This window comes from Diabrotica virgifera, chromosome 7 (assembly GCF_917563875.1).
Source record: "Diabrotica virgifera virgifera chromosome 7, PGI_DIABVI_V3a".
In the NCBI taxonomy this organism is placed as follows: Eukaryota; Metazoa; Arthropoda; class Insecta; order Coleoptera; family Chrysomelidae; genus Diabrotica; species Diabrotica virgifera.
The window spans coordinates 88,478,915-88,503,919 of record NC_065449.1 but is presented as its reverse complement, the minus strand read 5'-3'; the positions used below and the strand labels follow the sequence as shown (position 1 = coordinate 88,503,919).

General features: G+C 31.0%; 1 protein-coding gene across 2 annotated transcripts in view; it reads right to left on the bottom strand.

Annotated features, from left to right (window-relative positions):
* LOC114334872 (uncharacterized) overlaps positions 1-25,005 on the bottom strand; it is a 100,353-nt gene that overhangs the window by 34,751 nt on the left and 40,597 nt on the right. For both annotated transcript variants that reach the window (XM_028284990.2, XM_028284989.2), the window contains exons 2-3: positions 12,634-12,793; positions 2,981-3,224 (exon numbers count right to left, since the gene is read on the bottom strand). In XM_028284990.2, the coding sequence (XP_028140791.1) occupies positions 2,981-3,224; positions 12,634-12,793 (404 nt within the window). The remainder of the gene's footprint in view (positions 1-2,980; positions 3,225-12,633; positions 12,794-25,005) is intronic.

Here is a 25,005-nt window from a genome sequence, read left to right as displayed (position 1 = left end):
TTACTGCTCTTCAGGAGACAAGATGGCTGGGGAAAGGTGTCAGGGACACTAAAACGCACACAATTCTATATAGTGGGAAGGAACAAGGAAGCAAAGAATGTGGAGTCGCATTTGTGGTGGATAATGATTTTAAGTCAAAAATCATCGACTTCCAGGCAGTCAGTGAAAGGATATGTAAGTTGAGAATTCGCACCCACTTCTTCAACCTAAAAATGATAAACATTCATTGTCCAACAGAAGATCAAGAGCAACATAAAAAGGAAAGCTTTTACCAACAGCTGGAGATAGTATATGATAATGTGCCAAAAAATGACATCAAGATTATAATGGGTGATATGAATGCTAAAATAGGCAAGGAAGCGCAGTTCTATGGCACAATAGGAAAACACTCTCTGCACAATGAAACAAGCGAGAATGGGGAGCTTTTGATAAATTTTGCCACCAGTAAAAACATGGTTATAAGTTCCACATGCTTACCACATCAAGGCATACACAAAATGACATGGATTTCACCAGATGGAACCACAACCAATCAAATTGACTATGTGCTGATAGACAAAAGGGCAGCCAGTAGTATCTCCGATGTGAGAACACGACGAGGAGCATGCTGTGGATCAGACCATCTTTTAGTGCAAACCAAATTTAGATGCAGAGTTAACAGCAAAAGAAACGAAAGACAACAAAGAACAAACAAACTGGACCTGGAAAAACTGCAGATTCAGGAATGTAAAAAGAAGTTCGAACAAGAAGTCGCAAATGAGTTAAGGACGCTAGAACTGCACTCCATAGAGGGCAAATGGACTAATATCAAAACAGCAGTACTGACAGCAGCAGCGTCCACCCTGGGAAACAAGAAAAAGGAGAGAAGAGCAGCATGGTTTGATGACGAGTGCAGACAAGCAATCGAGGAAAGAAATGAAGCACACAAAATGTACATAACAAGAAGAACACGGGAAAGACGAACATTATTTGAAGTCGCAAGACGGAAAGCAGACAAGACATGTAGAAATAAAAAGAGAGCCTATGAAAATGGACAAATAGAAAAAATGGAAGAACATTTCAAAAACAACGAAATTAGAGGGGCTTACGAATACCTAAAAAAGATAAAAAGTGGGTATAAACCTCAAACAAGTCTATGTAAAGATGAAAGTGGGCAAATAATCAGTGACCAACAGAAAGTCACAGAAACCTGGAAGCATTATTTTCAGACACTACTTGGAACTCAAGTAGACATGGAAGATGAAATGGGTATGATCTACGTAGAAGAGAATGGAGTAGAAGCTCCAACCATAGAGGAAGTTTTCGAAGCCATTAAGGCCCAGAAAAACAATAAAGCTCCGGGAGTTGATGAAATACCAGCAGAACTATATAAGGTAGGTGGCGACCACCTAGCAAGTCACATCCACGCGCTCATCAGAGACGTATGGCAAGAAGAGAAAATACCCGACGACTGGAAGAAAAGTAAAGTATGCCCGATCTATAAAAAAGGAGACAAACTCCAGTGCAAAAACTACCGTGGAATCTCTCTACTATGTACAGCATATAAAGTCCTCACGTATATTATAAACCAGCGGCTCCAACCACTAGCAGAAAATATTATTGGAGAGTATCAGACGGGCTTCCGACGGGGAAGATCGACACTGGATCAAATATTCACAGTAAAACAGATCTTGAGCAAAGCATGGGAACACGATATTGATGTTCACAACGTGTTTGTAGACTTCAAACAGGCATACGACTCAGTCAAAAGGAACAAACTATACTATATATTGGCTGAATTGGCAATACCACACAAGTTAATAAGACTCATTAAAGCCACAATGGATGAAACTCAGGCAGTGTACGAATACAAAACCACCGGACAGACTTTTTTAACATTTCGCAGGGACTAAAACAGGGAGATGGGCTGGCCCCAACATTGTTTAACCTGGCACTGGAGTATGCGGTTAGGCAAATGCAAACTGGACGAGGAAATCTACTGACCAACCGAACGGTTCAACTGGCCGCTTATGCTGATGATATTAATATTATGAGTAGAACATCAACAGGAGCACAGGAAACATATGCAGAGTTAAAAACACAAACAAAAATGCTAGGTCTGGAAATTAACACAGAAAAAACAAAAATAATGACTCAGACAAGAAGAAATATAGTCCCAGAAAACATTATACATGAAGATGACATTGAAACGGTTGAAAAGTTTACATACCTGGGAGTAGAAATATATGCCGACAGATCAGAAGATGGAGAAATAAGGAAGAGAATAACGCAGGCAAACAGAGCTTATTTTGCCCTCTCCCATATATTTCTATGGCAGTGAAGTCTGGGTGCTGAAAGAAACATCCAAAAACAAACTCGACACATTCGAAAGGAAAGTACTTAGGAGAATACTAGGACCTGTGAGGGAAAACGGAATCTTCAGAAGTCGATACAACAACGAGCTTTATCAACTTTATAAGGAAATGCCCCTGTCAGACTTCATTAGATTACAAAGATTGCAATTGGCCGGACATGTGATAAGAATGGGAGAGGATAGGCTACCAAAACGAGCACTGAATGCTAGAATGCAAGGAAAGAGACCAGTTGGGAAGCCACGAAACCGCTGGGAAGACACACTAAACAGCGACGCACAAGCCCTTTTAGGAGTCCGTGTATGGAGAAGAGCAGCCACAGACAGGCAAGGGTGGAGGCAAAAAATAAAGGAGGCCAAGGCTCAGTTTGGGCTATAGTGCCGTAGAAGAAGAAGAAGAATTTTATATTCACCATTGGCGAGCATAGGGGTAATGGTTTGAATTTTTTAAAGAGAAAAATAGTACACCACTGAGATAGTTCAGGTTAAAAATAATTGAATTCCTCGTGCAATTTGGGACAGAAAATCTATCTTCTCTTTTTTATTTTTTCTTTTTCTTTCTAAAGTGCAAGTTAGAGTTTCTAGGTAGTATATTAAACTAAAAACTATGAGAAGAATAAAATGACTTACCATTATATGTGCCATTTTTCGAACAGTAAAAATATCCATTTTAAAAACATGTCCCCAACTTAAAGCACTATAGTCGCAAATAATAATTTCGCTAAGGCATAAATCTTCGTATATTCGTAGTTCATAAATATTCATTATATTGGCAAAATATGAAGAAGCTACAAAATTTGATGTATTTGAGGTAAGTTTGACAATAGATATTCTGCACAAGTCATCTGTCAATTGTGGTAATGGACAATAACACCTGTAAATTAAAAAAATGGCTTTTGTAAAGCTAGAAGGACCTCAAATATTTTTGCAACTGATTTTGTACTATTTCAACTTATTATGTACTATTTTGCCGGGCCTTCAATTTTTTACCAAGTTTTTATATACATGTTCTTTGCCTGTCTCTTGGGCACGGTGTCCGCGAAAAATCTTGTAATCGATTTTAAACATTATACTTTCCGACTATATAGTTTAATCTGAAATTTTCAGAATAACTCAGAACGCGTAGACCAGGGCGCATCTGTAAAAATATTAGTACATTTAGACGTTGAGAGGTGACTCGAATTTTTTTGCAGAAATTGCTTGAAAATAACTCAAATAATAATATTTGAGTTATCCTCCCTCTCAAAAAGGTCCGGAACATTGTTTAAATAATCAAAATGTCAAAAAATGAAGGAAAAATTCGATTTTTTTCTTGGTTTTTTGATTATAACTTTAAAAGTATTCATTTCCGAGAAAAGTTGTATGGACCTAAAAGTTTCATAATTAAATTTTCTACAATATAGAATTAGCTAAAAATTTCAAAAATGGTCACCGTTGTTGCAAAATAGCCATAATTGCGAAAAAACCATACAAAAACAAGTATTCGCATTTTACGTTTTTCAACCATTTATGCTACACTTAGGACCTTCGTATTTCACCCAGAAAAACTTTATGATACATTAAAACAATACTGTAAATTTCATTAAGATCGGTTCAATAGATTTTACAAAATATATTTTGCAATCCAGCTTTCGCAACAAAAAATCATTTTTTCAAAATGTTACAGGACTGAAAATAAAGCAGATAGCAAGTTGAAATTTTTTTTGCCTATAGGAATGTACTGTACCTTTCATTTGCAATTTGCAAAATTAAAATCTATTAACTACCACGGCGTCAGGATTTCTTTTAAATAAACATTAATTATTGGGCTGCGCGCAGGACAGCGGATAGTTTGCTCTAATTGGGCATTCCAATGACCTTTGATAATGATTGATACATTTTAATTTTTATTACATTTCGATATAAATAAATAAATTTGTTTATTGCAAAATAAAAACACATACTTCTATCCTTTGAATAACACTTTTTTAGCAAAAATTTTCTTTGTTCATATATTTTAACTTAGAGGATATACGTTTATTATTTTTAAACATATGCAATTGTTTAAACAATATTTCACAAACAATAATAAAATCAGTTTGATTTTTGTGGAATTAAAATAATAAAATACAACAAAATATAGAGTAAGAAAATAATATATTAGATAAAGATTGGAAGAAATTTTGGTGGAAATCACCTTGTGTGAATCGAATACCGCTGTCCTGCGCGTAGCACCAATAATTAATGTTTATTTAGAAAAATTCCCGACGCCGTGGTAGTTAATCGATTTTAATTTTACAAATTGCAAATGAAAGGCACAAGTACACTTCTATACGTAAAAAAAATTTCAACTTGCTATCTGCTTTATTTTCAGTTTTGTAACATTTTGAAAAAATGAATTTTTTTTGCGAAAGCTGGATTGCAAAATTAATTTTGCAAAATCTATTAAACCGATATTAATAAGATTTACAGTGTTGTTTTACTATATCATAAAGTTTTTCTGGGTAAAATATGAAGGTCCTAGGCGTAGCATAGATGGTTGAAAAACGTAAAATGCGAATACTTGTTTTTGTATGTTTTTTGCGCAATTATTGCTATTTTGCCGCAAGGGTGACTATTTTTTTAAATTTCTAACTAATTGTATATTGTAGGAAATTTAATTTCACAACTTTTATGTCAGTAAATATTTTCTCGAAAATGAATACTTTTAAAGTTATAATCAAAAAACGAAGAAAAAAATCGAATTTTTCCTTCATTTTTTGACATTTTAATTATTTAAAATATTCCGGACCTTTTTGAGAGGGAGGACAACTCAAATATCATTATTTGAGTTATTTTCAAGCAATTTCTGCAAAAAAACTTGAGTCACCTCTCAACGTCCATCTCAAAACAGATGGGCCCTGGACTATAGAGTTTACATGGATGCATTGAGTTTTATTTGTAATTTTAAGCCATTTTATGTTTTATACCTAAAATTGGTTCTCACTTTTCTCAAAAGATGGCGCTACTAGTTTTCTCGATAGATGTTGCCTCAATAGATGGCGTTACTTTCTAGGTCATGTAAAATTTTTTATTCATTTGTAATAGCTGATGAATATTTAAAATTGCCTCGCTAGTTTGTTTACATAAAAAAATCTCAAAAATAAATAAAATTCACAGACGTTATATTAGGTCTTTTAACTTATCTTATATTCAGTTCCTTTAGCACCAAGAACTTTTTTATAAGAAACATATTTTGCTTGATACTGAAAATGAATAAGCTTGTGTCCTTTTCAAGGAGACAAATTTAAATATTTTGGGTTTATAGTTGAACTGCTTTTGTGTATAGGACCATATTTTATTACTTATACCTACTTTTATAAAAACAAAAGTGTAAACTGAAATTGCAGAATTTGTCAAAAATTTAATAGGGCACTTACATATTTTTTTTATTACATAATAATATTCTGTTTTGTTTAAATATGAGATTTCCAAAATTTCACGCTTCAAAATCTCATAAGAACTTAGAAGTAAAAATGCAATAAAATTTTCTGTGTATTTCAACCATTTCAAACGACCCGTGACGTAACATCATTATATTTTATTTATGTTTATGTTTATGGTTATATTTATATTTTAATGACATTTATGGTATTGTAATAATATATACCAGATTTTGAGATTGGAGTTTGATACAGTTTTTGAAGGAAAGGAAAGAAGGTTTACCTACTATGGAAAATAAAAGAAAGCACTATAAGTGTTGTTGTGAAAGTACAACTATTAAAAACATAATACAGAGAACATAATACAGTCACCAGTGCTATCCTCTGCACTTGCGCTGGTCCACTATTCGCTGATGGTTTCAAACCGTTTGAAACTGATGCTAGAACAAACCTATTATGTACTTACTTATCTGTTTTAACTACCCGAACTTCTCCAACGAAAAAATTTTCTCCCTTTTGAAAATATACCCACACCCATATTTACTATAATGTATAGGTAAGTTTTCAGAATAAAATTTAGAAAAACCCTCTTCGGTCATTTTAAAAAATTGTCTTAAGTAATAAAAACACTCAACTATTAATTAAAAATTTTCTTAACAAAAATATTTAAATATTAGTTCGAAATTGTCTTAACAAAAACACTCAAATATTAGTCAGAAATGGCAACTATCAAAATATTTATAAAACTGAGTGTCAAAACGAATGCCAAACCTAATGAATTAATGGCGAGGACATCCAATACTACAATGATATGACGACGTCACGGCCAATAAGGGCGCGTTTTGTGCTGGCTGCTATAATTTGAAGTTTTAATCGTCTTTAGGGGTCAAACGAAAGACAAAAAAACTTTTTTTCTTTGATATGTTTTAAATGATGTTCTGTTGTGATTTATAGCATTTTTTCAAATTCATGCAAGTTCCCTATTCTAAATCTAATTACAAACCAATGCATTGTAGTAGAATCAGACAACACGCTGAATAGATTTTTTCTTTGAGACGTATGTTTATAATTTAAGATTGTCTGCATAAAATAATGTCAAACAAAATGGATTTACCCTTTTCTTTATTACTGACTGAGTTTTCATTGATTTACTAAAATTTTCAAACCAAGGCCAAAAAACAAAATAAAAACATTGCGAGGAAAAATTTTTATTCAGAAACAATTTCCATATCATTAAATTAATTATGTAGTGGAGTCACTGAAGGTGGATATGAGCTATTACCTCCGATTTCGTTGAACCTCCATCGATTTGCATGAAAATTGGTGAGTGGTCAGACGATATCTTAAGGAACAAAGGTGACATGGTGTCAACTTGCGCTTTTACCCTGGGGGTGGATGCCACCCCTTCTCGGTGGTGAAAATTATTTTAATAAAAATAACCCCATATTTCGATAGATCGAGAAATTTCAAGGAAAATTTGTTATATAAAGTTATTAAAGATCAAAGATTTTAATTTTTCTTGAGAAAAATGCATGTTTTTAATCAATTTTTCATCAATAACTCAAAAAGTGTAAGTTTTTTACAAAAAAGTTATTATTATCAAAATTGAAGCTAATAAGAAATTAAATAAACCTCTTACTAGGAAAACCTTTTAATGTTAACTAAAAGTGAGTTATAGGTAATTGAATGTATATTTTTTTCCGCGAGTAAAAAACTCAATTCAAGCTGACATAACGGGACATTCATGCATTTTATAACATAAACATATTAAACATTTGTCAAAGTACTTAAAAATATCTATCAAATGAGCCCCCGAACATGCTGATAGCGTTAAAATTTATGCTCCAATTTTTTTCAAAATTTACCTTTTAAAAATTTTTTCAAAAAATGTTATTGTTTTTTTTTTAATACCTCCGTTCGTGTTTACGATATCGGGTTCATCTAAAAACTGTTTGAAAGTTATTTATAAGTGCTATTTAAGCACGTTGAACCTAATCTATTAATCTTTAAACCCCTTACATTTTTTAAAATAAAAGGTTAAATGGCCCCGGTTGCATGGTTCCCAAAGCAAAATTTAAGATTTAAACGTTTCTATCTCGGTTATTTTTTACCCTATAGAAATAGTAAAACAGGTAAAATATTTGGCACAAAAAAAACTAAAATTTGGTTATATATAATGTTTTACGTATATTGAGTATTTTTGGAGTATTATCAAAAGAATATGAGAATTACAATAATTTTACAAATTATGATTTATTTAAATTATATCTTTTTTTCAAAAATATTCATTCTAAACCGGTCAAAATTATCGAAAACATTACTTATGCTAATATAAATAATTTCTTGTAAGGATTACTATAAATTTTAATTTTTGTGGAAAAGGCGTATGTTTTATTTTTCACTTTTTCCTAAAAAATTCGAAACGGATCTTTTATTTTCATTATAACTTTCTTAATTTTGAAGCTATGACCTTGTTCTGAAGCTCATTTGATAGGTATTCCGAAGTACTTTGACAAATGTTTAGCAGGAATATTTTATACATTGCATCGTTTTCCCGTTATTTAAGCTTGAATACTTAGATTTGAGTACTTGTCGAAAAAAATACAAATTCAATTGCCAATAACTCACTTTAAACTAACATAGTTTAGTTCTTTATGTGAGGAGTGTATACAATTTTTTATTATCTTCAATTTCAGTAATAACAACTTTTTTGTAAAAGCTTATAGTTTTTGATTTATACGTGAAAAACCGATTTAAAACAAGCATTTTTTTACGAAAAAATAAAAGCGCAAGTTGGCACCATGTCACCTTTATTCCTTGAGATATTCTCTAATTACTCACCAATTTTCATGAAAATCGATGGAGGTTCAACGAAATCGGAAGTGACAACCTTCAGTGACTGCACTAATGATTTAATGATCTAAATCATTATAGTGAAATTATCTAAAATTCCAAACAACTTAATTTTTACACCGGTTGCCTTACTTTGTCAATTTTTATCAGTCTATCTAGTCCACAGTACATCCTCCTTTTTGGAAGATGATTACAAAAGTCTTAAAAATGGTTCTAACTGCTTCATTTGAGCGAGTCTACAGTCGGAAAAATTAAAGAATACCCATGAACGAACATATGTATAAAACACGCTGTATTTTCCTGTCACGGTGTCACACAAAAATTTGGCCAGCGCAAGTACATGTAATAATTATTGTTACATGTACTTGCACTGGACAATTTTCTTTGTGACACGGTGACAGGAAAATAAAGCGTGTTTTATACATATGTTCGTTCATGGGTATTCTTTAATTTTTCCGACTGTACCTAACCTGTGGCTCTAGCTCGGTTAAGTTTTGTTATTGCACATCTATAAGTTTTAATTTTAATCAAAAGATTATACGTTAAAATAAAACAAATTATTTTTGTCGGACAAAAAAGAAGGCGCGATGGTCGAGTCTGGCACCCGCAAGATGTTACCTACTCTAGCTCGGTTCAGTTTTGTTATTACAAAACTCTTAATTTTCAATTTAAAGTACTTATATTTAATCAATAAAGATTGTCGATCTTTTGTCCGACAAAACAGTGTCGTTTCCTCAGACCGACAACATAAATATGTTAATTATGGCAGATTATGTTTTGCGATTACAAGTCATAATTTTAATTTTTTTTAACGTTCAAATAATACATATTTATTAAAAAAATAATTGTCCGACAAAAAAATGACACAAACATAAAAAATTAAATTCTTTTTAAACAGTGGTAGTCTACTACTTGTACTTTGTCGGTATCGTCACAAATCACCTACCTCTATTCTAGATGCTTCATCACAACGCTATGTTTACATTCGGTTTCTATTCTTATAGTGCGGCCGATATGTGAAACAATTGCACATTTAATGATACAAGCATATAATTTGCACCACATATACTACACATATAAAGGTTCAAATTTAGATATGAGGCCATCTCAGATTTTGTCTTTTACAAAAATGGCGGGCGTTCAAAATGGCGGCTATACTTATGTGTTTAATAGTACCATAACTTTTGAACGAAAAGTCCGATTTCAACCAAATTTGGTATATAGGTTTTCTTTTTGATTTACAAGAGGGATATGGTGAACAGGAAGAATCGGTTTACCAGAAGTTGTGTTTTTACTGGTTGTCTATGTAAAAATATGTTTTTTTTTCAATTTTTTCGCTCTGTATATATTAATTTTTCAAAAAGGTAATACCGCAATTGAAAAGAGCGTAAAAATATTTTGTAGAAAATATTTTGAACTTTTTAGTTATGTTAATTATCATTTAATAAATGCATAACGTATCATCACAAGTACCTATGTGTGGCAAATTCGTGCAAACATTATAAGAATTATTGTGCATTTAATGGTAGAAGCATATAATTTGGACCACATATACTACACACATCAAGGTTCAAATTTAGATATAAGGCCATCTCAGATTTTACCTTTTACAAAAATGGCGGGCATGCAAAATGGCGACTATACATATGTGACTTATAGCACGATAACTTTTGAACGAAAAGTCCGATTTCAACCAAATTTGTTATATAGATCCTTATTTTGATGTGTTAGACCAAGGTCTTGAACCGGAAGAGTCGATATACCAGAAGTTGTGTTTTTCCTGATTTTTATGTAAAAACATGTTGTTTTTTTACCAATTCTTTCACCCTGTATATATTAATTTTTCAAAAAGCTAATACCGACGTTGAAAAGAGCATAAAAATATTTTCTAGTAAATATTTTGAACTCTTTAGTTATATTAATTACCAATTAATAAATGCATAACGTATCTTAACATGTACCTATGAACCTATGTGCGGCGCATTCGTGCAAATAATATAAGAATTATTGTACATTTAATAGTAAAAGCATATAATTTGGACCACACACACTACACATACAAAGATTCAAATTTAGATATGAGACCATCTCAGATTTCGTCTTTTACAAAAATGGCAGGCATTCAAAATGAATCTACCGCACATAGGTACATGTGAAGATACGTTATGCATTAATAAATGGTAATTAACATAACTAAAAAGTTCAAAATCTTTCCTAAAAAATATTTTTACACTATTTTCAATGGCGGTATTACCTTTTTGAAAAATTAATATATACAGGGTGAAAGAATTGAAAGAAACAACAACATATTTTTACATAAAAAACAGTAAAAACACAATTTCTGGTAAACCGATTCTTCCGGTTCAATATCTCGATCTTATTCATCAAAAAAAGAAACTTGTTACCAAATTTGGCTAAAATCGGACTTTTCGTTCAAAAGTTATCGTGCTATTAGTCACATATGTATAGCCGCCATTTTGAATGCTCGCCGTTTTTGTAAAAGACAAAATCTGAGATGGCCTCATATCTAAATTTGAACTTTTGTATGTGTAGTATATGTTGTCCAAATTATATGACTCTACCATTAAATGTACAATAATTCTTATAATATTTGCACGAATCTGCCACATATAAAAGTACATGTGAAGATACGTTATGCATTTATTAAATGGTAATTATAATTAACATAACTACAAAGTTCAAAATATTTCCTAAAATATATTCTTACGCTCTTTTCAATAGTGGTATTACCATTTTGAAAAATTAATATATACAGGGTGAAAAAATTGAAAATAAATTATTTACATAATATAAAATAGTTTTACATAAAAAACCAGGAAAAACAAAACTTCTGGTAAAACGATTCTTTTAGTTTATGGCATCGATCTTGTAAATCACAAAACAAACCTACGTACCAAATTTGGTTGAAATCGGACTTTTCATTCAAGAGATATCGTGCTATTAGTCATATATGTAGAGTCGCCCAATTTGAATGACCGCCATTTTTGTAAAAGGCAAAATCTGAGGTGGCCTCATATCTAAATTTGAACCTTTATTTGTGCAGTATATGTGGACCAAATTATACGCTTGTATCATTAAATGTGCAATTCTTATAATATATTGCACGAATCTGCCGCACTATTACGTTCTAGACATCACTAAACGTAAATGTAAACAGTGCAACAAGTGAAGGGTCCAGGACTGTATTAGCTCAATGTACCCGTGTATCGTAGGGTTACGATATAAAAAGTTTTGAAAGTAATTTGTCGGATTTGCTATCTGATACCCAATTTTTGTCGGACAGTGAAATATTTGGATAAAGGACCCTCCAATCCATCACTTGTTATTCGTGTCCGAAATTTTGTAATCGCTAAACATATTTAACATATATACGTTGTCGGACTAAAGAAACAAGGCGGTAAATTGACCGGACAAGAGATCGACAATCTTTAGCCACTAATTAGAAGTACTTTTAATTGAAAATTAAGAGTTTTGTTATAACAAAACTGTACCGTGAGTGACATCTTTCGGGTGTCGGACTCGACGAGTTGTTTGTTTGTCCGACAAAAGTAATTTATCTTATTATAACGTATAAACTTTTGATTAAAATTAAAAATTATTAGAGCTACAGGTTTAGGAGTGAGGCGTGCGGAAACGCGTCCAATCTGCACTCTGAAATTTTTCAGAAAGTGGTAGACTCGCTCAAACGAAGCAGTTAAAACCATTTTTAAGACCTTTTTAAAAAAGAACGATGCACTGTGGACTAATCAAAAACTAGCTATAGAATGTATTATATAGCTAGTGACTCATAATGCAAGGAAAGATAGATGGCTGAAGAAGCATCGGAAGAAGACGAATTTCATGGCTGAAAAAACTGAGAGAATTGTTTGGTAGCAGCTCAAAACAACTATTTAGAGCTACTGCCTCAAAAATTAAAATAGCTATGATGAGTGCCAACCTCCATAGCGGAGATGGCACCTGAAGAAGAAGAAGAAGAAGAATTGATTCTTTAGTTTATAATTAACTTACCCCATATTCCAAGAGTTTCCCATTTCTGCTAGTCGGGGATTAGAATCTTCATATATTTCAGGTACTTGTTTTCTTATTGTGTAATATGTATTGAGAACATCTTTAGTAGCATCAATTTTATATTTGCAGTTGGTAAGAAAAAATTCTATCATATGATTCGCTAAAATAGAATAAAATAAATTTAAAATACAACACTTTTACTTAGTTCCTTAGAGAAGTATATAACAAAAAGTAAATCAGTAAAAATTTTGACATTAGTGCTCGTTCATGCAAATATAACAAAAAATATAAAGGGTGCTCCAAAACAAAAATATAAAGGGTGTTCTATTTCAAATAAGAAAGTTTATTAGATTTCCATAAAAACGGAAGATCTGACAACAATGTAAATGCAACTATAGTATGCGCCGCATTGGAAGACTCTTACCTACCAAAATCTATAAAAATGATGCAAGCCGTTTCCGAAATAATTCAGGCGTTCCATACATAAACCAACTCTGTACAGAGAGGTTCAAAATTATGGAATAAATTCGTTTTTTTCCAGAAAATTTCACACCTGTAATTTTGAACCAATCAAAATACGTTATTTTGACAGATCACCATGGCAACGGAGGTATTTTATCGGAAATTTTTTGCTCGTGGGGTACCCAACAGCGAATTATAGTGGAAATTTTTTGACGTTTACAATAACAGAACATTTTTGACAGACTGGTTTTTATTTGTTTACATAATTTAAAATAAAACGCCAAAAAATAATTTTCTATCACTTGTAGTTACTCAAAACTTATGTAAAATTGAAGAATATTTTCTATCTTGAAATGGTATTCCCATGCAACTACAATGAGTAGAAATTACGAATTTGAAAGCCTAAATAATTGCTGACAAAGCTATGGCGCGCTATTAATCTGTTCATGCAGCTTTGGATTTTCAAATGCAAATTTGGTGTGGAATTTTCTTACCGAATACCACGCGAAGTCAAATTAATATCCGGAAATTTTTTTTGATCATGAATATTTTTAGAAAATTTCCCTCGTCTGCGACTCGGGAAATTTTCAAAATATTCATGATCTCAAAAAAATTTCCGGAAATAATTTGACCTCTAGTGGTATTACTAGTGAGAATTCAACTTTGGATAAGAATCCCGAGACATTCATTTTTGCGGGAATAGGCCACTTTGGAAAAAAATCCTGGGATAGGTTGATTTTTATTTTTAAATTGTGATTTTTTGACATATATATCTAATAATTCTGACGTCATGCATCTGGGCGTGATGACGTAGCTGATGATTTTTAAATGAAAATAAATATGAGTAATATTTATGATAATAAAGTATTTATAAAGGGTGCCCAAAAAAAATTTGTAATTAAATTAACTGACACAAAAAAGAATAGGTGTAATTTATTTAATTCAACATACATTTACTGCTGACAGAAAACAGAAAAAAATTATTTGAGAAATAACCATTGCTTTTCGCTTAATTTCAATTTTCAAGCTGCCACCCACCTGCCTCTTGGCAGTTTATACATTTAATTTAAGAAAAGCGAAAAGTTTATTTTGTCAAATAAACATTTATTTCTGTTTTCTGACAACAGTAAAATGTATTTTAAATAAAATAAATTAAATGAATTCTTTATCTGGTGTCAATTATTTTAATTTAAAAAATATTAAAAAAAATTTTTTAATATTGTTTAATATTATTTAAAAAAAAATATGTTAATGTTTTTATTACTGAATAGAGAATTGAATATCCTTTTAAATGAGCTAGTACACGACCACTATTCTCATTTAAAAAATCATTGATTAAGTCATTACGCCCAGATGGAAGACATCACTAATATAATATATACAAAAAATCAGAATTTAAAAATAAAAATCGACCTACCCCAGGATTCTTTTCCAAAATGGGCTATTCCCGCAAAAATCAATTTAATATTCCATAATTTTAAACCTCTCAGTATATTCCCAACATCTCTAAATAATCAAACAGTTTATGTTGTTCATCTAGTTCAACACTATCAAACGCCTTTTCAAATTATATAAAGCAGTCATAACAAAGTTTTGGTATTTCCGATTATCTCTTCAGCAATGATAACATTGAGAAAAAGCTTCCGTTGTTCCCAATCCTTTTTTTAAATCGAATTATTTTTTTCCCAGTGTTTCTTCGCATTTTTGTATAATTTTTCAATTTAATTTAAATAAAAAGAGTTCTAATTTATTACACTCATAATAAAATTATAATAATAACAGCTTACTGTATGAATATTATATAACTGATTGCGTATTAAGTGAATTTAGTTTTTTAAGAATTTGGTAGTTTACTAACAAATAAATAATAATAATTATACATTCTTTAATTATTAAAAAATATGCAGAAGAACGTTGATTTGCATATTTTAATAATTAAGAAGTTCAATACGACGTGAGAATATAAATATGAGAAGTTTAGAGAAAAAAATTGAATAGTAACAAAACCAACAATATTAAGGTGGATAACATATATTACGTAAACAACATTACAATACATTAGATAATAATAATATGGAATGAATACTGCATACTAATATCATTCGAGAATATCGAATGGATAATCAAGTTACTGATTTAAGAACTTATTCAGGCTGAGACATCTACTTTACTTCATCGTGCAATTTACCCATCTTGCTGATGACTCAACGCATCTTAAATTGAGAGAGTAAGAAATGCGCATAAACTCCCTATCTAAGTAAGAAAAAATGCGCACCTAGATGGGTAAACCTCTGCATGGTTGGCATGTCAATGAGATCAGCCAATAATATGAGTATCAAATGCCTGTTGATTGACATCAGGAATAATGTTTCCCGAGACAGGGGGTTTCCAAACTGGCCATTTGGGATCAGGTTATTCCAACGAGAAATTACCTAGATTATATTGTCAAAGACCATCAAATGCAAAAGGACAAATGCCGATACGGATGTCAAGTCCAAAGATCCATCCAACATCTTACCGGGGACTGCTAGGCGTTTGTCGGTAATAATTAGCCAGCAAGCTGGCACTACTACAAGCCGACCATCTTCCTTATTAGCCCAACAAATGACCGTTTTAGAGTGTAATTTCCAGGGGCAACTCCGAATTGCATGAAAATTTGGATTTAGGCTCTACTTACCCTCCACTTCAAAGTTGAATTTGTGCCGTTGGTTGCTTTTACTTGGGGGGTGACATTTACCCCTTCTCGGGGGGTGAAAAACGAGTGTATAAAATGAGACCGGAAATGAATAAATTGACTTATTTTAAGCACCTTTTGTTCTATAAAGTTTTTTACGTAAGTCAATACTTTTCAAGTTATTCGCGATTTAAAATGTTGATTTTTCGACAAAAAAATTACGTTTTCAGACCGTTTTTCCCAAATAGCTGAAAAAGTAAATATTTTATCGAAAAAAATAGTTTTAGCAAGAGTGTAGCCTATAAAAAAAACAAAAAGAATGATGTACCAGTAAAGTCTACAAATTGAGTAGAAGCAAAGTTGTAGCTCATGAAAAATACGTTCTTATTCGTCTAATTCCAAATCGAATAATTCAACGCGAAATCACCGAAGAAAAAAGCGTTTTTCGGAAAAACCTTAAAACCTTATTAACATTTTTAAAGTATCGAAAAAAGCTTATTATTTGTTTTTTACAAAAGTTTACAGCATCAAAAATAAACGAGTTACAGTGAAAAAAAAAAGTTGGCCTGTTTTTTTTGGTAAAAAAAATCGTGAAAACCTCCCTCTATTTAGCACCCTAAACGAAATTAATCGTTTGGCTTTACCGTCTATTTTAACTGTATGTGTATTGTTTATATCTGTAAGTTTGATTGCTTTGAAGTGCTTATTTTTGAAAACATTTGGATTTATATTAAAAAAAAATTCTAAAAATTTTTGAAAATTTTCATTTTTTCAAAATAACTTAAAAAGTATTAGTGATAAGAAAAATTTTAAAGAGTAAAAAAATGTAGATTTTGCTATTATAAATATGCTAGTTTATTTTGTTTCTCCGTACCTAAGTCAAAAATTGGTTAATATATGGCTGTTCAAAATTTGCATACACTCATGATTAGTGACCCATTCAAGCTTTCTCAATTAAAAATCCTTTCAAAAATAAACACTTTAAACCGGTGAGACTGACAGATCATATAAAAAATAGATAGGTAAGTAAACTGTTTGTAAAGCGGTAGCGATTAATTTCATTTGGGGAGCTAAACACGGCGAGATTTTCATGATTTTTTACAAAAAAAAAAGAGGGCCAACTTTATTTTGAGCGTAATTCGCTTATTTTTAATGCTAAAACTTTTGTTAACAATTAAAACAAAGCTTTTTATAAGGTTTTTATTAAGGGTTTTTCTCGAAAAGTGCTTAATTTTTCGGTGATTTCACCTTGAAATATTCGATTTGGAATTAGACGAATAAGAATGTATTTCTCATGAGCTAAAACTTTGTTTTTATTTGATTGATAGACTTTACTAATACACCATTTTTTTGGGTTTTTTATAAGCTACACTTTTGCTAAGGATATTTTTTCGATAAAATATTTACTATTTGAGTTATTTGCGAAAAACCGTCTGAAAAGGTAGTTTTTTCGTCGAAAAATCAACATTTTCAATGGCAAAAAACTCAAAAAATATTGACTTACGTAAAAAACTATATAGAACAAAAGTTGCTTAAAATCAGTCAATTTATGCATTTCCGGTCTTATCTTGAACGTATGTTTTTTCACCCCCGAGAAGGGGTGACTGTCACCCCCCAAGTAAAAGCAACCAACGGCACAATTTTAACTTTGAAGTGGAGGGTAAGTAGAACCTAAATCCAAATTTTCATGCAATTCGGAGTTTCCCCTGAAAATTACACCGTATCGCCGAATTTCCCGTTCATTTACTGGGCTATATAATTAATATTTCCCTGAAAGAATGCTTGAAAACGACGACTACAAAATACATACAGGGTAGCGAGAAAGTATGGAAACACGGTAATTTCTCGGAAACCGCTTAAAGGATTTTTATAAATTTTGGTGAGTAAGTGTGTTCTAATGCGGCCGATATTATAGTGGCAATTACATTGTTGTCAAATCTTCCGTTTTTCTGAAAATCTAATGAACTTTCTTATTTTAAAGAGAACACCCTGTAGATTTATTGCGTTTTGAAGTTATTAAGAAATACTGATTATTTTTCATGTTATATTTCCTATACCTAAATGCCATAATTTCAGAGTTATTGCTACATTTATTGAAAAAAAAATTTTAACAAATTATAAAAATCAATTTATTTGGACCGAGTAGACATTATTTAAAGTTCTTTGGATCATTGGGAACAAAAAATGACTTTTGTAATTTTCCTCAAAAGTTAATGGTTTCCGAGTTATAAACAATTTAAAACTGAAAAAAATCGAAAAATTATGATTTTCTAAGTTTAAACACACAAGTAAAAAATATTATTTTTGAAGCTACGAAGTGCCTAAATTCAAGATCAAACCTTATTTTATCAGATACCTACCGATAAGTGATTTGGTCTTATTTCATCATAAAACATTATTTTTAAGTTGTTAATGCAGTCCGATCGCCCGTCCTCTCATATGAGCTTGATTAACAATTTAATAAAAGCAATGTTTACAATAAAACATGCCAAAAATTCTTATAGGGATCTAGTAGAAAAAGGTTTGAGCTTGAATTTAGGTACCTACTTCCAAAAAGATTTTTTTACTGGTGTTTTTGAACCTTAAAAATCGTATTTTTTCGATTTTTTCAGTTTTAAATTGTTTATAACTCGGAAACGATTAACTTTTGAGGAAAATTACAGATCTTTTTTGTTCACAATGATCCAAAGAATCTAAAATAATGTCTACCCGGTCCAAAAAAATTGATTTTTGTAATTTGTTAAAAAAAATTTTTATTCAATGGAGCAATAACTCCGAAATTATGGCATTAATGTAGAGGGAATATAACATGAAAAATAATTAGTTGCTCTTAAGGACTTCAAAGCGCAAGAAATTTACAGGGTGTTCCATTTAAAATAAGAGAGTTCATTAGATATTCAGGAAAACGGAAGATTTGACGACAATGTAATTACCACTATAATATTGGCCGCACTAGAACACCCTTACCCACTATAATTTGTAAAAATCAAATCCACGAGGAAAAATTTCCTGTAGTTGGCTGTATACCATTACAAAAACATAAAATCCTTTATAAAAGGTATATTTGTTAAAACACCTTGTCAGATAGAGCTCATTGGTACCTCGGGCGAAACACATTGGATATCTTAATCATCCATGTTATAATTCACATCTTTGTCATATGTTTCGATGACGGATTAATTGTAAAGGGTTTTTACCTTGTTATTTTTACTTTGGTGGCTTGCATGTAGATTCTAAGATTGCACTGATGATGATCGGTCAACCGATCGAAAACTAGTTTTGTAAAAATCGTTCAAGCGATTTCCGAGAAATTACCGTGTTTCCATACTTTCTCGCTACCCTGTATACTGTGACCTCACTGTGGTCACAGACGGTGGCACACAATAGACCGAATCTCATACTAGTTAATAAACGTACTAGGTAAATAACACTAATAGATGTGGCGATAACAAACAGTAATAATTTGCATATTAAATATACCGAAAAGATCGCCAAATGCAGAAATCTCAAAATACAAATACGAAGACAATGGAAAAAGTACCCAGACGATACCTATTATTGTTTGTACTACTGGAGTCATTCCGAAGAACCTCCTAGAAAACATAAAAAAACTGGGGCTCAATGAACATCTCTATAAGACCATGCAGAAAGATGTATTACTCTCGACGTCCAGATGCGTACGAAAATTTTTGGGAGATACTCCGCCGTATCAAGTCACCTAGGGCTCGATAACGCGAAAAGAGTCCCACCAGAGCTCAATCCTTTTTACCCCAGGCTGTGGGTGAAAAATAGGTCGATTTCAGGGTATAATTGAGGAATTTTTGGAACCTATCAGGTGTTGTAAAGGACGATGCCAGGAATAACTTCTACTAAAATGTGACCAAAAATATTGTGAGCTTTTTTTTGTTATTGCGATTTTCATTTGGTAAATTTGCAATTTTTAATGATTTTTAATTTTGCAGCTTAGGATATTGATTTTAGAGAAAAACTTTTTAATAGAAAGTTGTAGTAAATTAAAAAATCTACAATTTGAGGTACGGTAAGTATAATTTGGTTAATTGGTTATTGCAAAACAGCCTGCGAAAGGTCCAAAATGGCCGTTTCTTACAATTGCATTATTTATTGTACAAATAATTATTTTTTATTTTTTAAAGCTTTAAAATGAAGATCTTTCAATTCCAAACATAAAAAAATTGTAAAGCCAGATTAACGAATTTGTTGCTTAGATATTATAAATTGTTTATCACAAGAGGTCAAATGTCGAAGGCTATAACTTTTTAAAAAAAACTCGTAGAGAGTTGGTGAATCATCTAATCTCCTTCTAAAGAGTTATATTTTCTTATTCTGACGTAAATAAATGCATAAAACATTTTTAAACCTCTAATTTTTGGGTTTGAAAATAAGGGGGCAAATTTCGTTATGAACATTTAGAGCTGAAGCGGCCCTGTAAATCCTATGAGTTTTTAACTTACAGATTATTGTTGCTGAAGTTGAAACAAAGATTTATAAAAAAATAAAAAATTTCTACGACCAACTGAAGCCGAGATAATTTTTGGATTTGAAAATTAAATGGCAAATTTCGTTATAAACATTTAGAGCTGAAGCGGTCCTGTACATTCTATGAGTTTCTAACTTACAGATTATTATTGCTGAAAACAAAACGAAGATTCATAAAAAAAATAAAAATTTTCTACCACCAACTGAAGCCGATATAATTGTTTTTTGTTCTTAAGTCGTAGTGCCTTTATTTATAACAATTAAGAAATTATTTTGCAGTTATTGAATAAATAAAGACTTATATTATCTTAAAATAAAAATTATTATAAAATATAATTACATTTAAATATTAAAAATTATTTTTTAAATCGGTGCTTTTGCAAGCGGCCAAATTTTGCAAATCGCCCGGCTCGCTTCAAATCCGCGCGGTCGGAAAATGTTTACGTAAGTTGTATGAAATTTTGACAGAAAACAATTTAATAATATTACCATTATAATATACAGTCTATTTACCACTGTATTTGTTTTTCTTGATGAACTTTTATATGTGAAATTTCATTTCTGAAGAAATAATATTACAAAAATGATACATATATATGAAATATATAACTATATTTTTAATTTTTTCATTGTTATATAAATATAATAATAATAATGTTACTTCTTACTATAATATACAATATAAAACTTTTTCTTCTTGTAGTGACTACTCTTTTTGGATCTCACATATAAAAGTTTATCAAGAAAAACAAATACAGTGGTAGATAGACTGTATATTATAATGGTAATATTATTAAATTGTTTTCTGTCAAAATTTCATACAACTTACGTAAAAATTTTCCGACCGCGCGGATTTGAAGCAAGCCGGGCGATTTGCAAAATTCGGCCGCTTGCAAAAGCACCGAATTAAAAAATAATTTTTAATATTTAAATGTAATTATATTTTATAATAATTTTTATTTTAAGATGATATAAGTCTCTCTTTAGTCAATGACTGTAAAATAATTTCTTAATTGTTATAAATAAACGCACTACGATTTAAGAAAAAAAACAATTTTCTCGGCTTCAGTTGGTTGAAGAAAATTTTATTTTTTTTTTATAAATCTTTGTTTCGTCTTTAGCAACAATAATCTGTAAGTTAGAAACTCATAGGATATACAGGGCCGCTTCAGCTCTAAATGTTTATAACGAAATTTGCCCCCTTATTTTCAAACCCAAAAATTATCTCGGCTTCAGTTGGTCGTAGAAATTTTTGATTTTTTTATAGATCTTCGTTTCATCTTCAGCAACAATAATACGTAAGTTAAAAACTCATAGGATGTACAGGGCCGCTTCAGCTCTAAATGTTTATAACGAAATTTGCCCCCTTATTTTCAAATCCAAAAATTAGAGGTTTAAAAATGTTTTACGCATTTATTTACATCAGAATATGAAAACATAACTCTTTAGAAGGAGATTGGATTTTTCACCAACTTTCTACGATTTTTTTTTAAGTTATAGCCTTCGACATTTGACCTCTTGGGATAAACAATTTATAATATCTAAGCAACAAATTCGTTAATCTGGCTTTACAATTTTTTTTATGTTTGGAATTGAAAGATCTTTATTTTAAAGCTTTAAAAAATAAAAAGAAATATATTTGTAAAATAAATAATGCAATTGTAAAAAACAACCAATTAACAAAATTGAAGTTACCATAGCTTAAATTGTAGGTTTTTTAATTTACTACAACTTTCTATTAAAAAGTTTTTCTCTAAAATCAATATCCTAAGCTACAAATTTAAAAATCAATAAAAATTGCAAATTTAACAAATGAAAATCGCAATTAAAAAAAGCGCACAATATTTTTGGTTACATTTTAGTAGAAGTTATTCCTGGCATCGTCCTTTACAACACCTGATAGGTTTCAAAAATTCCTGAATTATATCACGTTTTTTCACCCACAGCCTGGGGTATTTGATACCCTAGATATTTGCGATGAGTGAATTTTTGAGATGGAGTGAGAGCCTTTTTCTTGTTGAGGTGCCTCTCCGTTCCGGATATTCACGAACATCATGTCCATCTTGACTTTGTTTACCGCAGCTCAGAATAGTTCAGTGGTAGTCGTGTTATACCACTTTCGTAAATTGAGAAGTCAGGAAATGCGTCTTCTTCTCGGTCATCCTTTACCATTTACCTTCCCTTGGAGAATCAGTTGGAGAAGGCCGTAACGTTCTTGATTTCTCATTGCATGTCCTAGATATTCTAATTTTTTAGTTTTAATTGTCATGAGAATTTCACACTCTTTCCCTATTCGCAAGACTTCCACATTAGTAATTCGCTCAACCCAGGATATACGTTAGATGCGCCTATAACACCACATTTCGAAAGCTTCGAGCCGATTCATAGATGCAACAGTTAGTATCCACGCTTCCATTCGGTAGAGCAGAACAACTGTGAATATGTAGCATTTCAACAAACGATATTTTGTTTTTAATGATATGTCTCGACTGTTGAAAATGGGTCTCATTCTAACGTATGCTGCTTTTGCTTTTATTATTCGCTGTTTAATTTCTGTTGAGTGGTTTCATTGACTTTTTTAATTTCATGCCCAGATATGTATATTGCTCAACTCTTTCGATATTCTGTTGTACTGAGTGAGAGCAGTATAGCTAAATCTGGATATTGTAAGGCATTTATTGGGACAGACCCTATAGGATATGTTCCGGCGCCAATTGCATCTTTAACTTTCTTTCAAGTAGCTACTGTATTTTCCGATTATATCAGTAAATACATAAACAAAAATTAAAAATACCATCGCGTGTAGGCAAGAAAATTTAAGAAGGAAGTACGAAAGATAATCCCGAGGACAAAAACAAGACTTCTCCACAATTTAATAACAAAAATGGACAAAACATTGAATTTAAAACACAAGAGACAGTGGACACCAAAATATACGATAGTTTAATAAGCTGGTAGTATTCTGGAATATAGTTTACCTTCTGAAAATCCAAAATTTGTTACGAAATTCAAAATCAAATGAGCATTACTACAAAAAACCAATCTTATTTCTTCTTATCGATATTATAAATAACCCTGCATGATAAGGAAATAAGTATTTTTAAAATTGTTAGACTGAAAAAACATTAAAGATTACAAAATGTACTTTATACCATGCTAGACCTATTCACCATGATGACATATTTGCGCCATTCTATAAGTAAAAGTTTATGCAAAATAAATTATATTTTTAGAAAATTATCATTTTTGGACAATTCAAGATTTTTCACAAGGTTAAGTTACATCAGACAGATATAATCTTATCATCTTTTGAATATTTCAAATTTAAATAACCTTGAACAAAACATCAAAATACTACTTTGTTATAATATTAGACTAATCTGAGGTTCATCATTATATTGCAACTCTGTTTATCAACAATTATTATCTATAGAAAAAAAAATTAATTAAAAAATCCTGTACAAAAGGTATATTTACTTAAAAAACCCTCAAAGGGCCACATCCATTACAGAACGTTTTCGATCTATAGAGATCATCATCAGTACTGTTACAGGCAAATCACATGCTGAGCCACCAAAAATACATGCGTAAAAATCCTTAAAATATTAAGGGACTTATTACTGTTCATTTTTTCGAATCCTAAGAAAACTAGTAAATATTTTTGAAAAATTAAAACCCAGAATAAAAGATTTATTATTCAGGGCCGAAAGTCCCTTAAACAAAAAGTTTCTTTTCAGTGAAATCATTTTGTAATTAAAAAGCACACTAAATTTTCTCTTTGTCTTCACCCCTGTAACTTATTAAAATAAACATTATAGAAGTTTTTGGGGACTTTCAGCACTCGGTAATAATGTAATCTGTCATTCTGCGTTTAAATTTTTCAAACATATAAGTTTTCTCAGGATTAAAAAAGAATGAATGCATTTAAAAAGCATTGAATCCAGATTTGGCGCCTACCCCCTTAAAAAAATTTACAGTTACCTTATTATTACGAAATCCAAGTGATTGATCTCGAAGGATATCCATAGGATGCCAAAGGCCACTAGTCCACAGAAATAAGATTTTTCTCATTACACATCCCCCTACAGGCCGAAACCAAATTTTTTGAGTAGTATGGACATCTATATTAATAACCTTTATGTTTCATGCAGCCGCTTTTGATGATATGCATAGTAATAAACAAATGAAGATCAAAAAACGGTAAAATTTCGCTTTTTTCGTCTATTACCAAAAAGTTAAGCATTTTAAACAAATTTGAGAATAGGAAACTCATAAATCGTCTAAAAAAATTCAATATGGCGTTCGCTGAATATGTCTATCCTTATCGGTTGCTTAGAAAATTGCAAAATAAATCATAAATTATGAGTTTATATAAATATTCATAACTTATGTAAAAATTAACTTAGAACCTTCTTATTACACGAATTGCTGAGACTTCTGGTGCCTAAATTATATTTTAAATTTCAAAGCAATTGGTCAAATAGTTTAAAAGTTATTTAATTTGTTTATCCCAAATTCATTTTTTTTTTTTGTAACACAAGTCAGAAAATTATGAGGTTACCGTAAGACTTCTGACAGTTTATCGAAAAACACATTTATACTATTGACTTATTAAAAAAAATGACAAAAAGTAATTTTAATCAATGTAAAATTATTTTGCAAAAACACGTTGATTTTTTGCTTACTTATAAACAATTAGAATAACTTTTTAACCGTTACCCATAGAAAAATTATTTTTT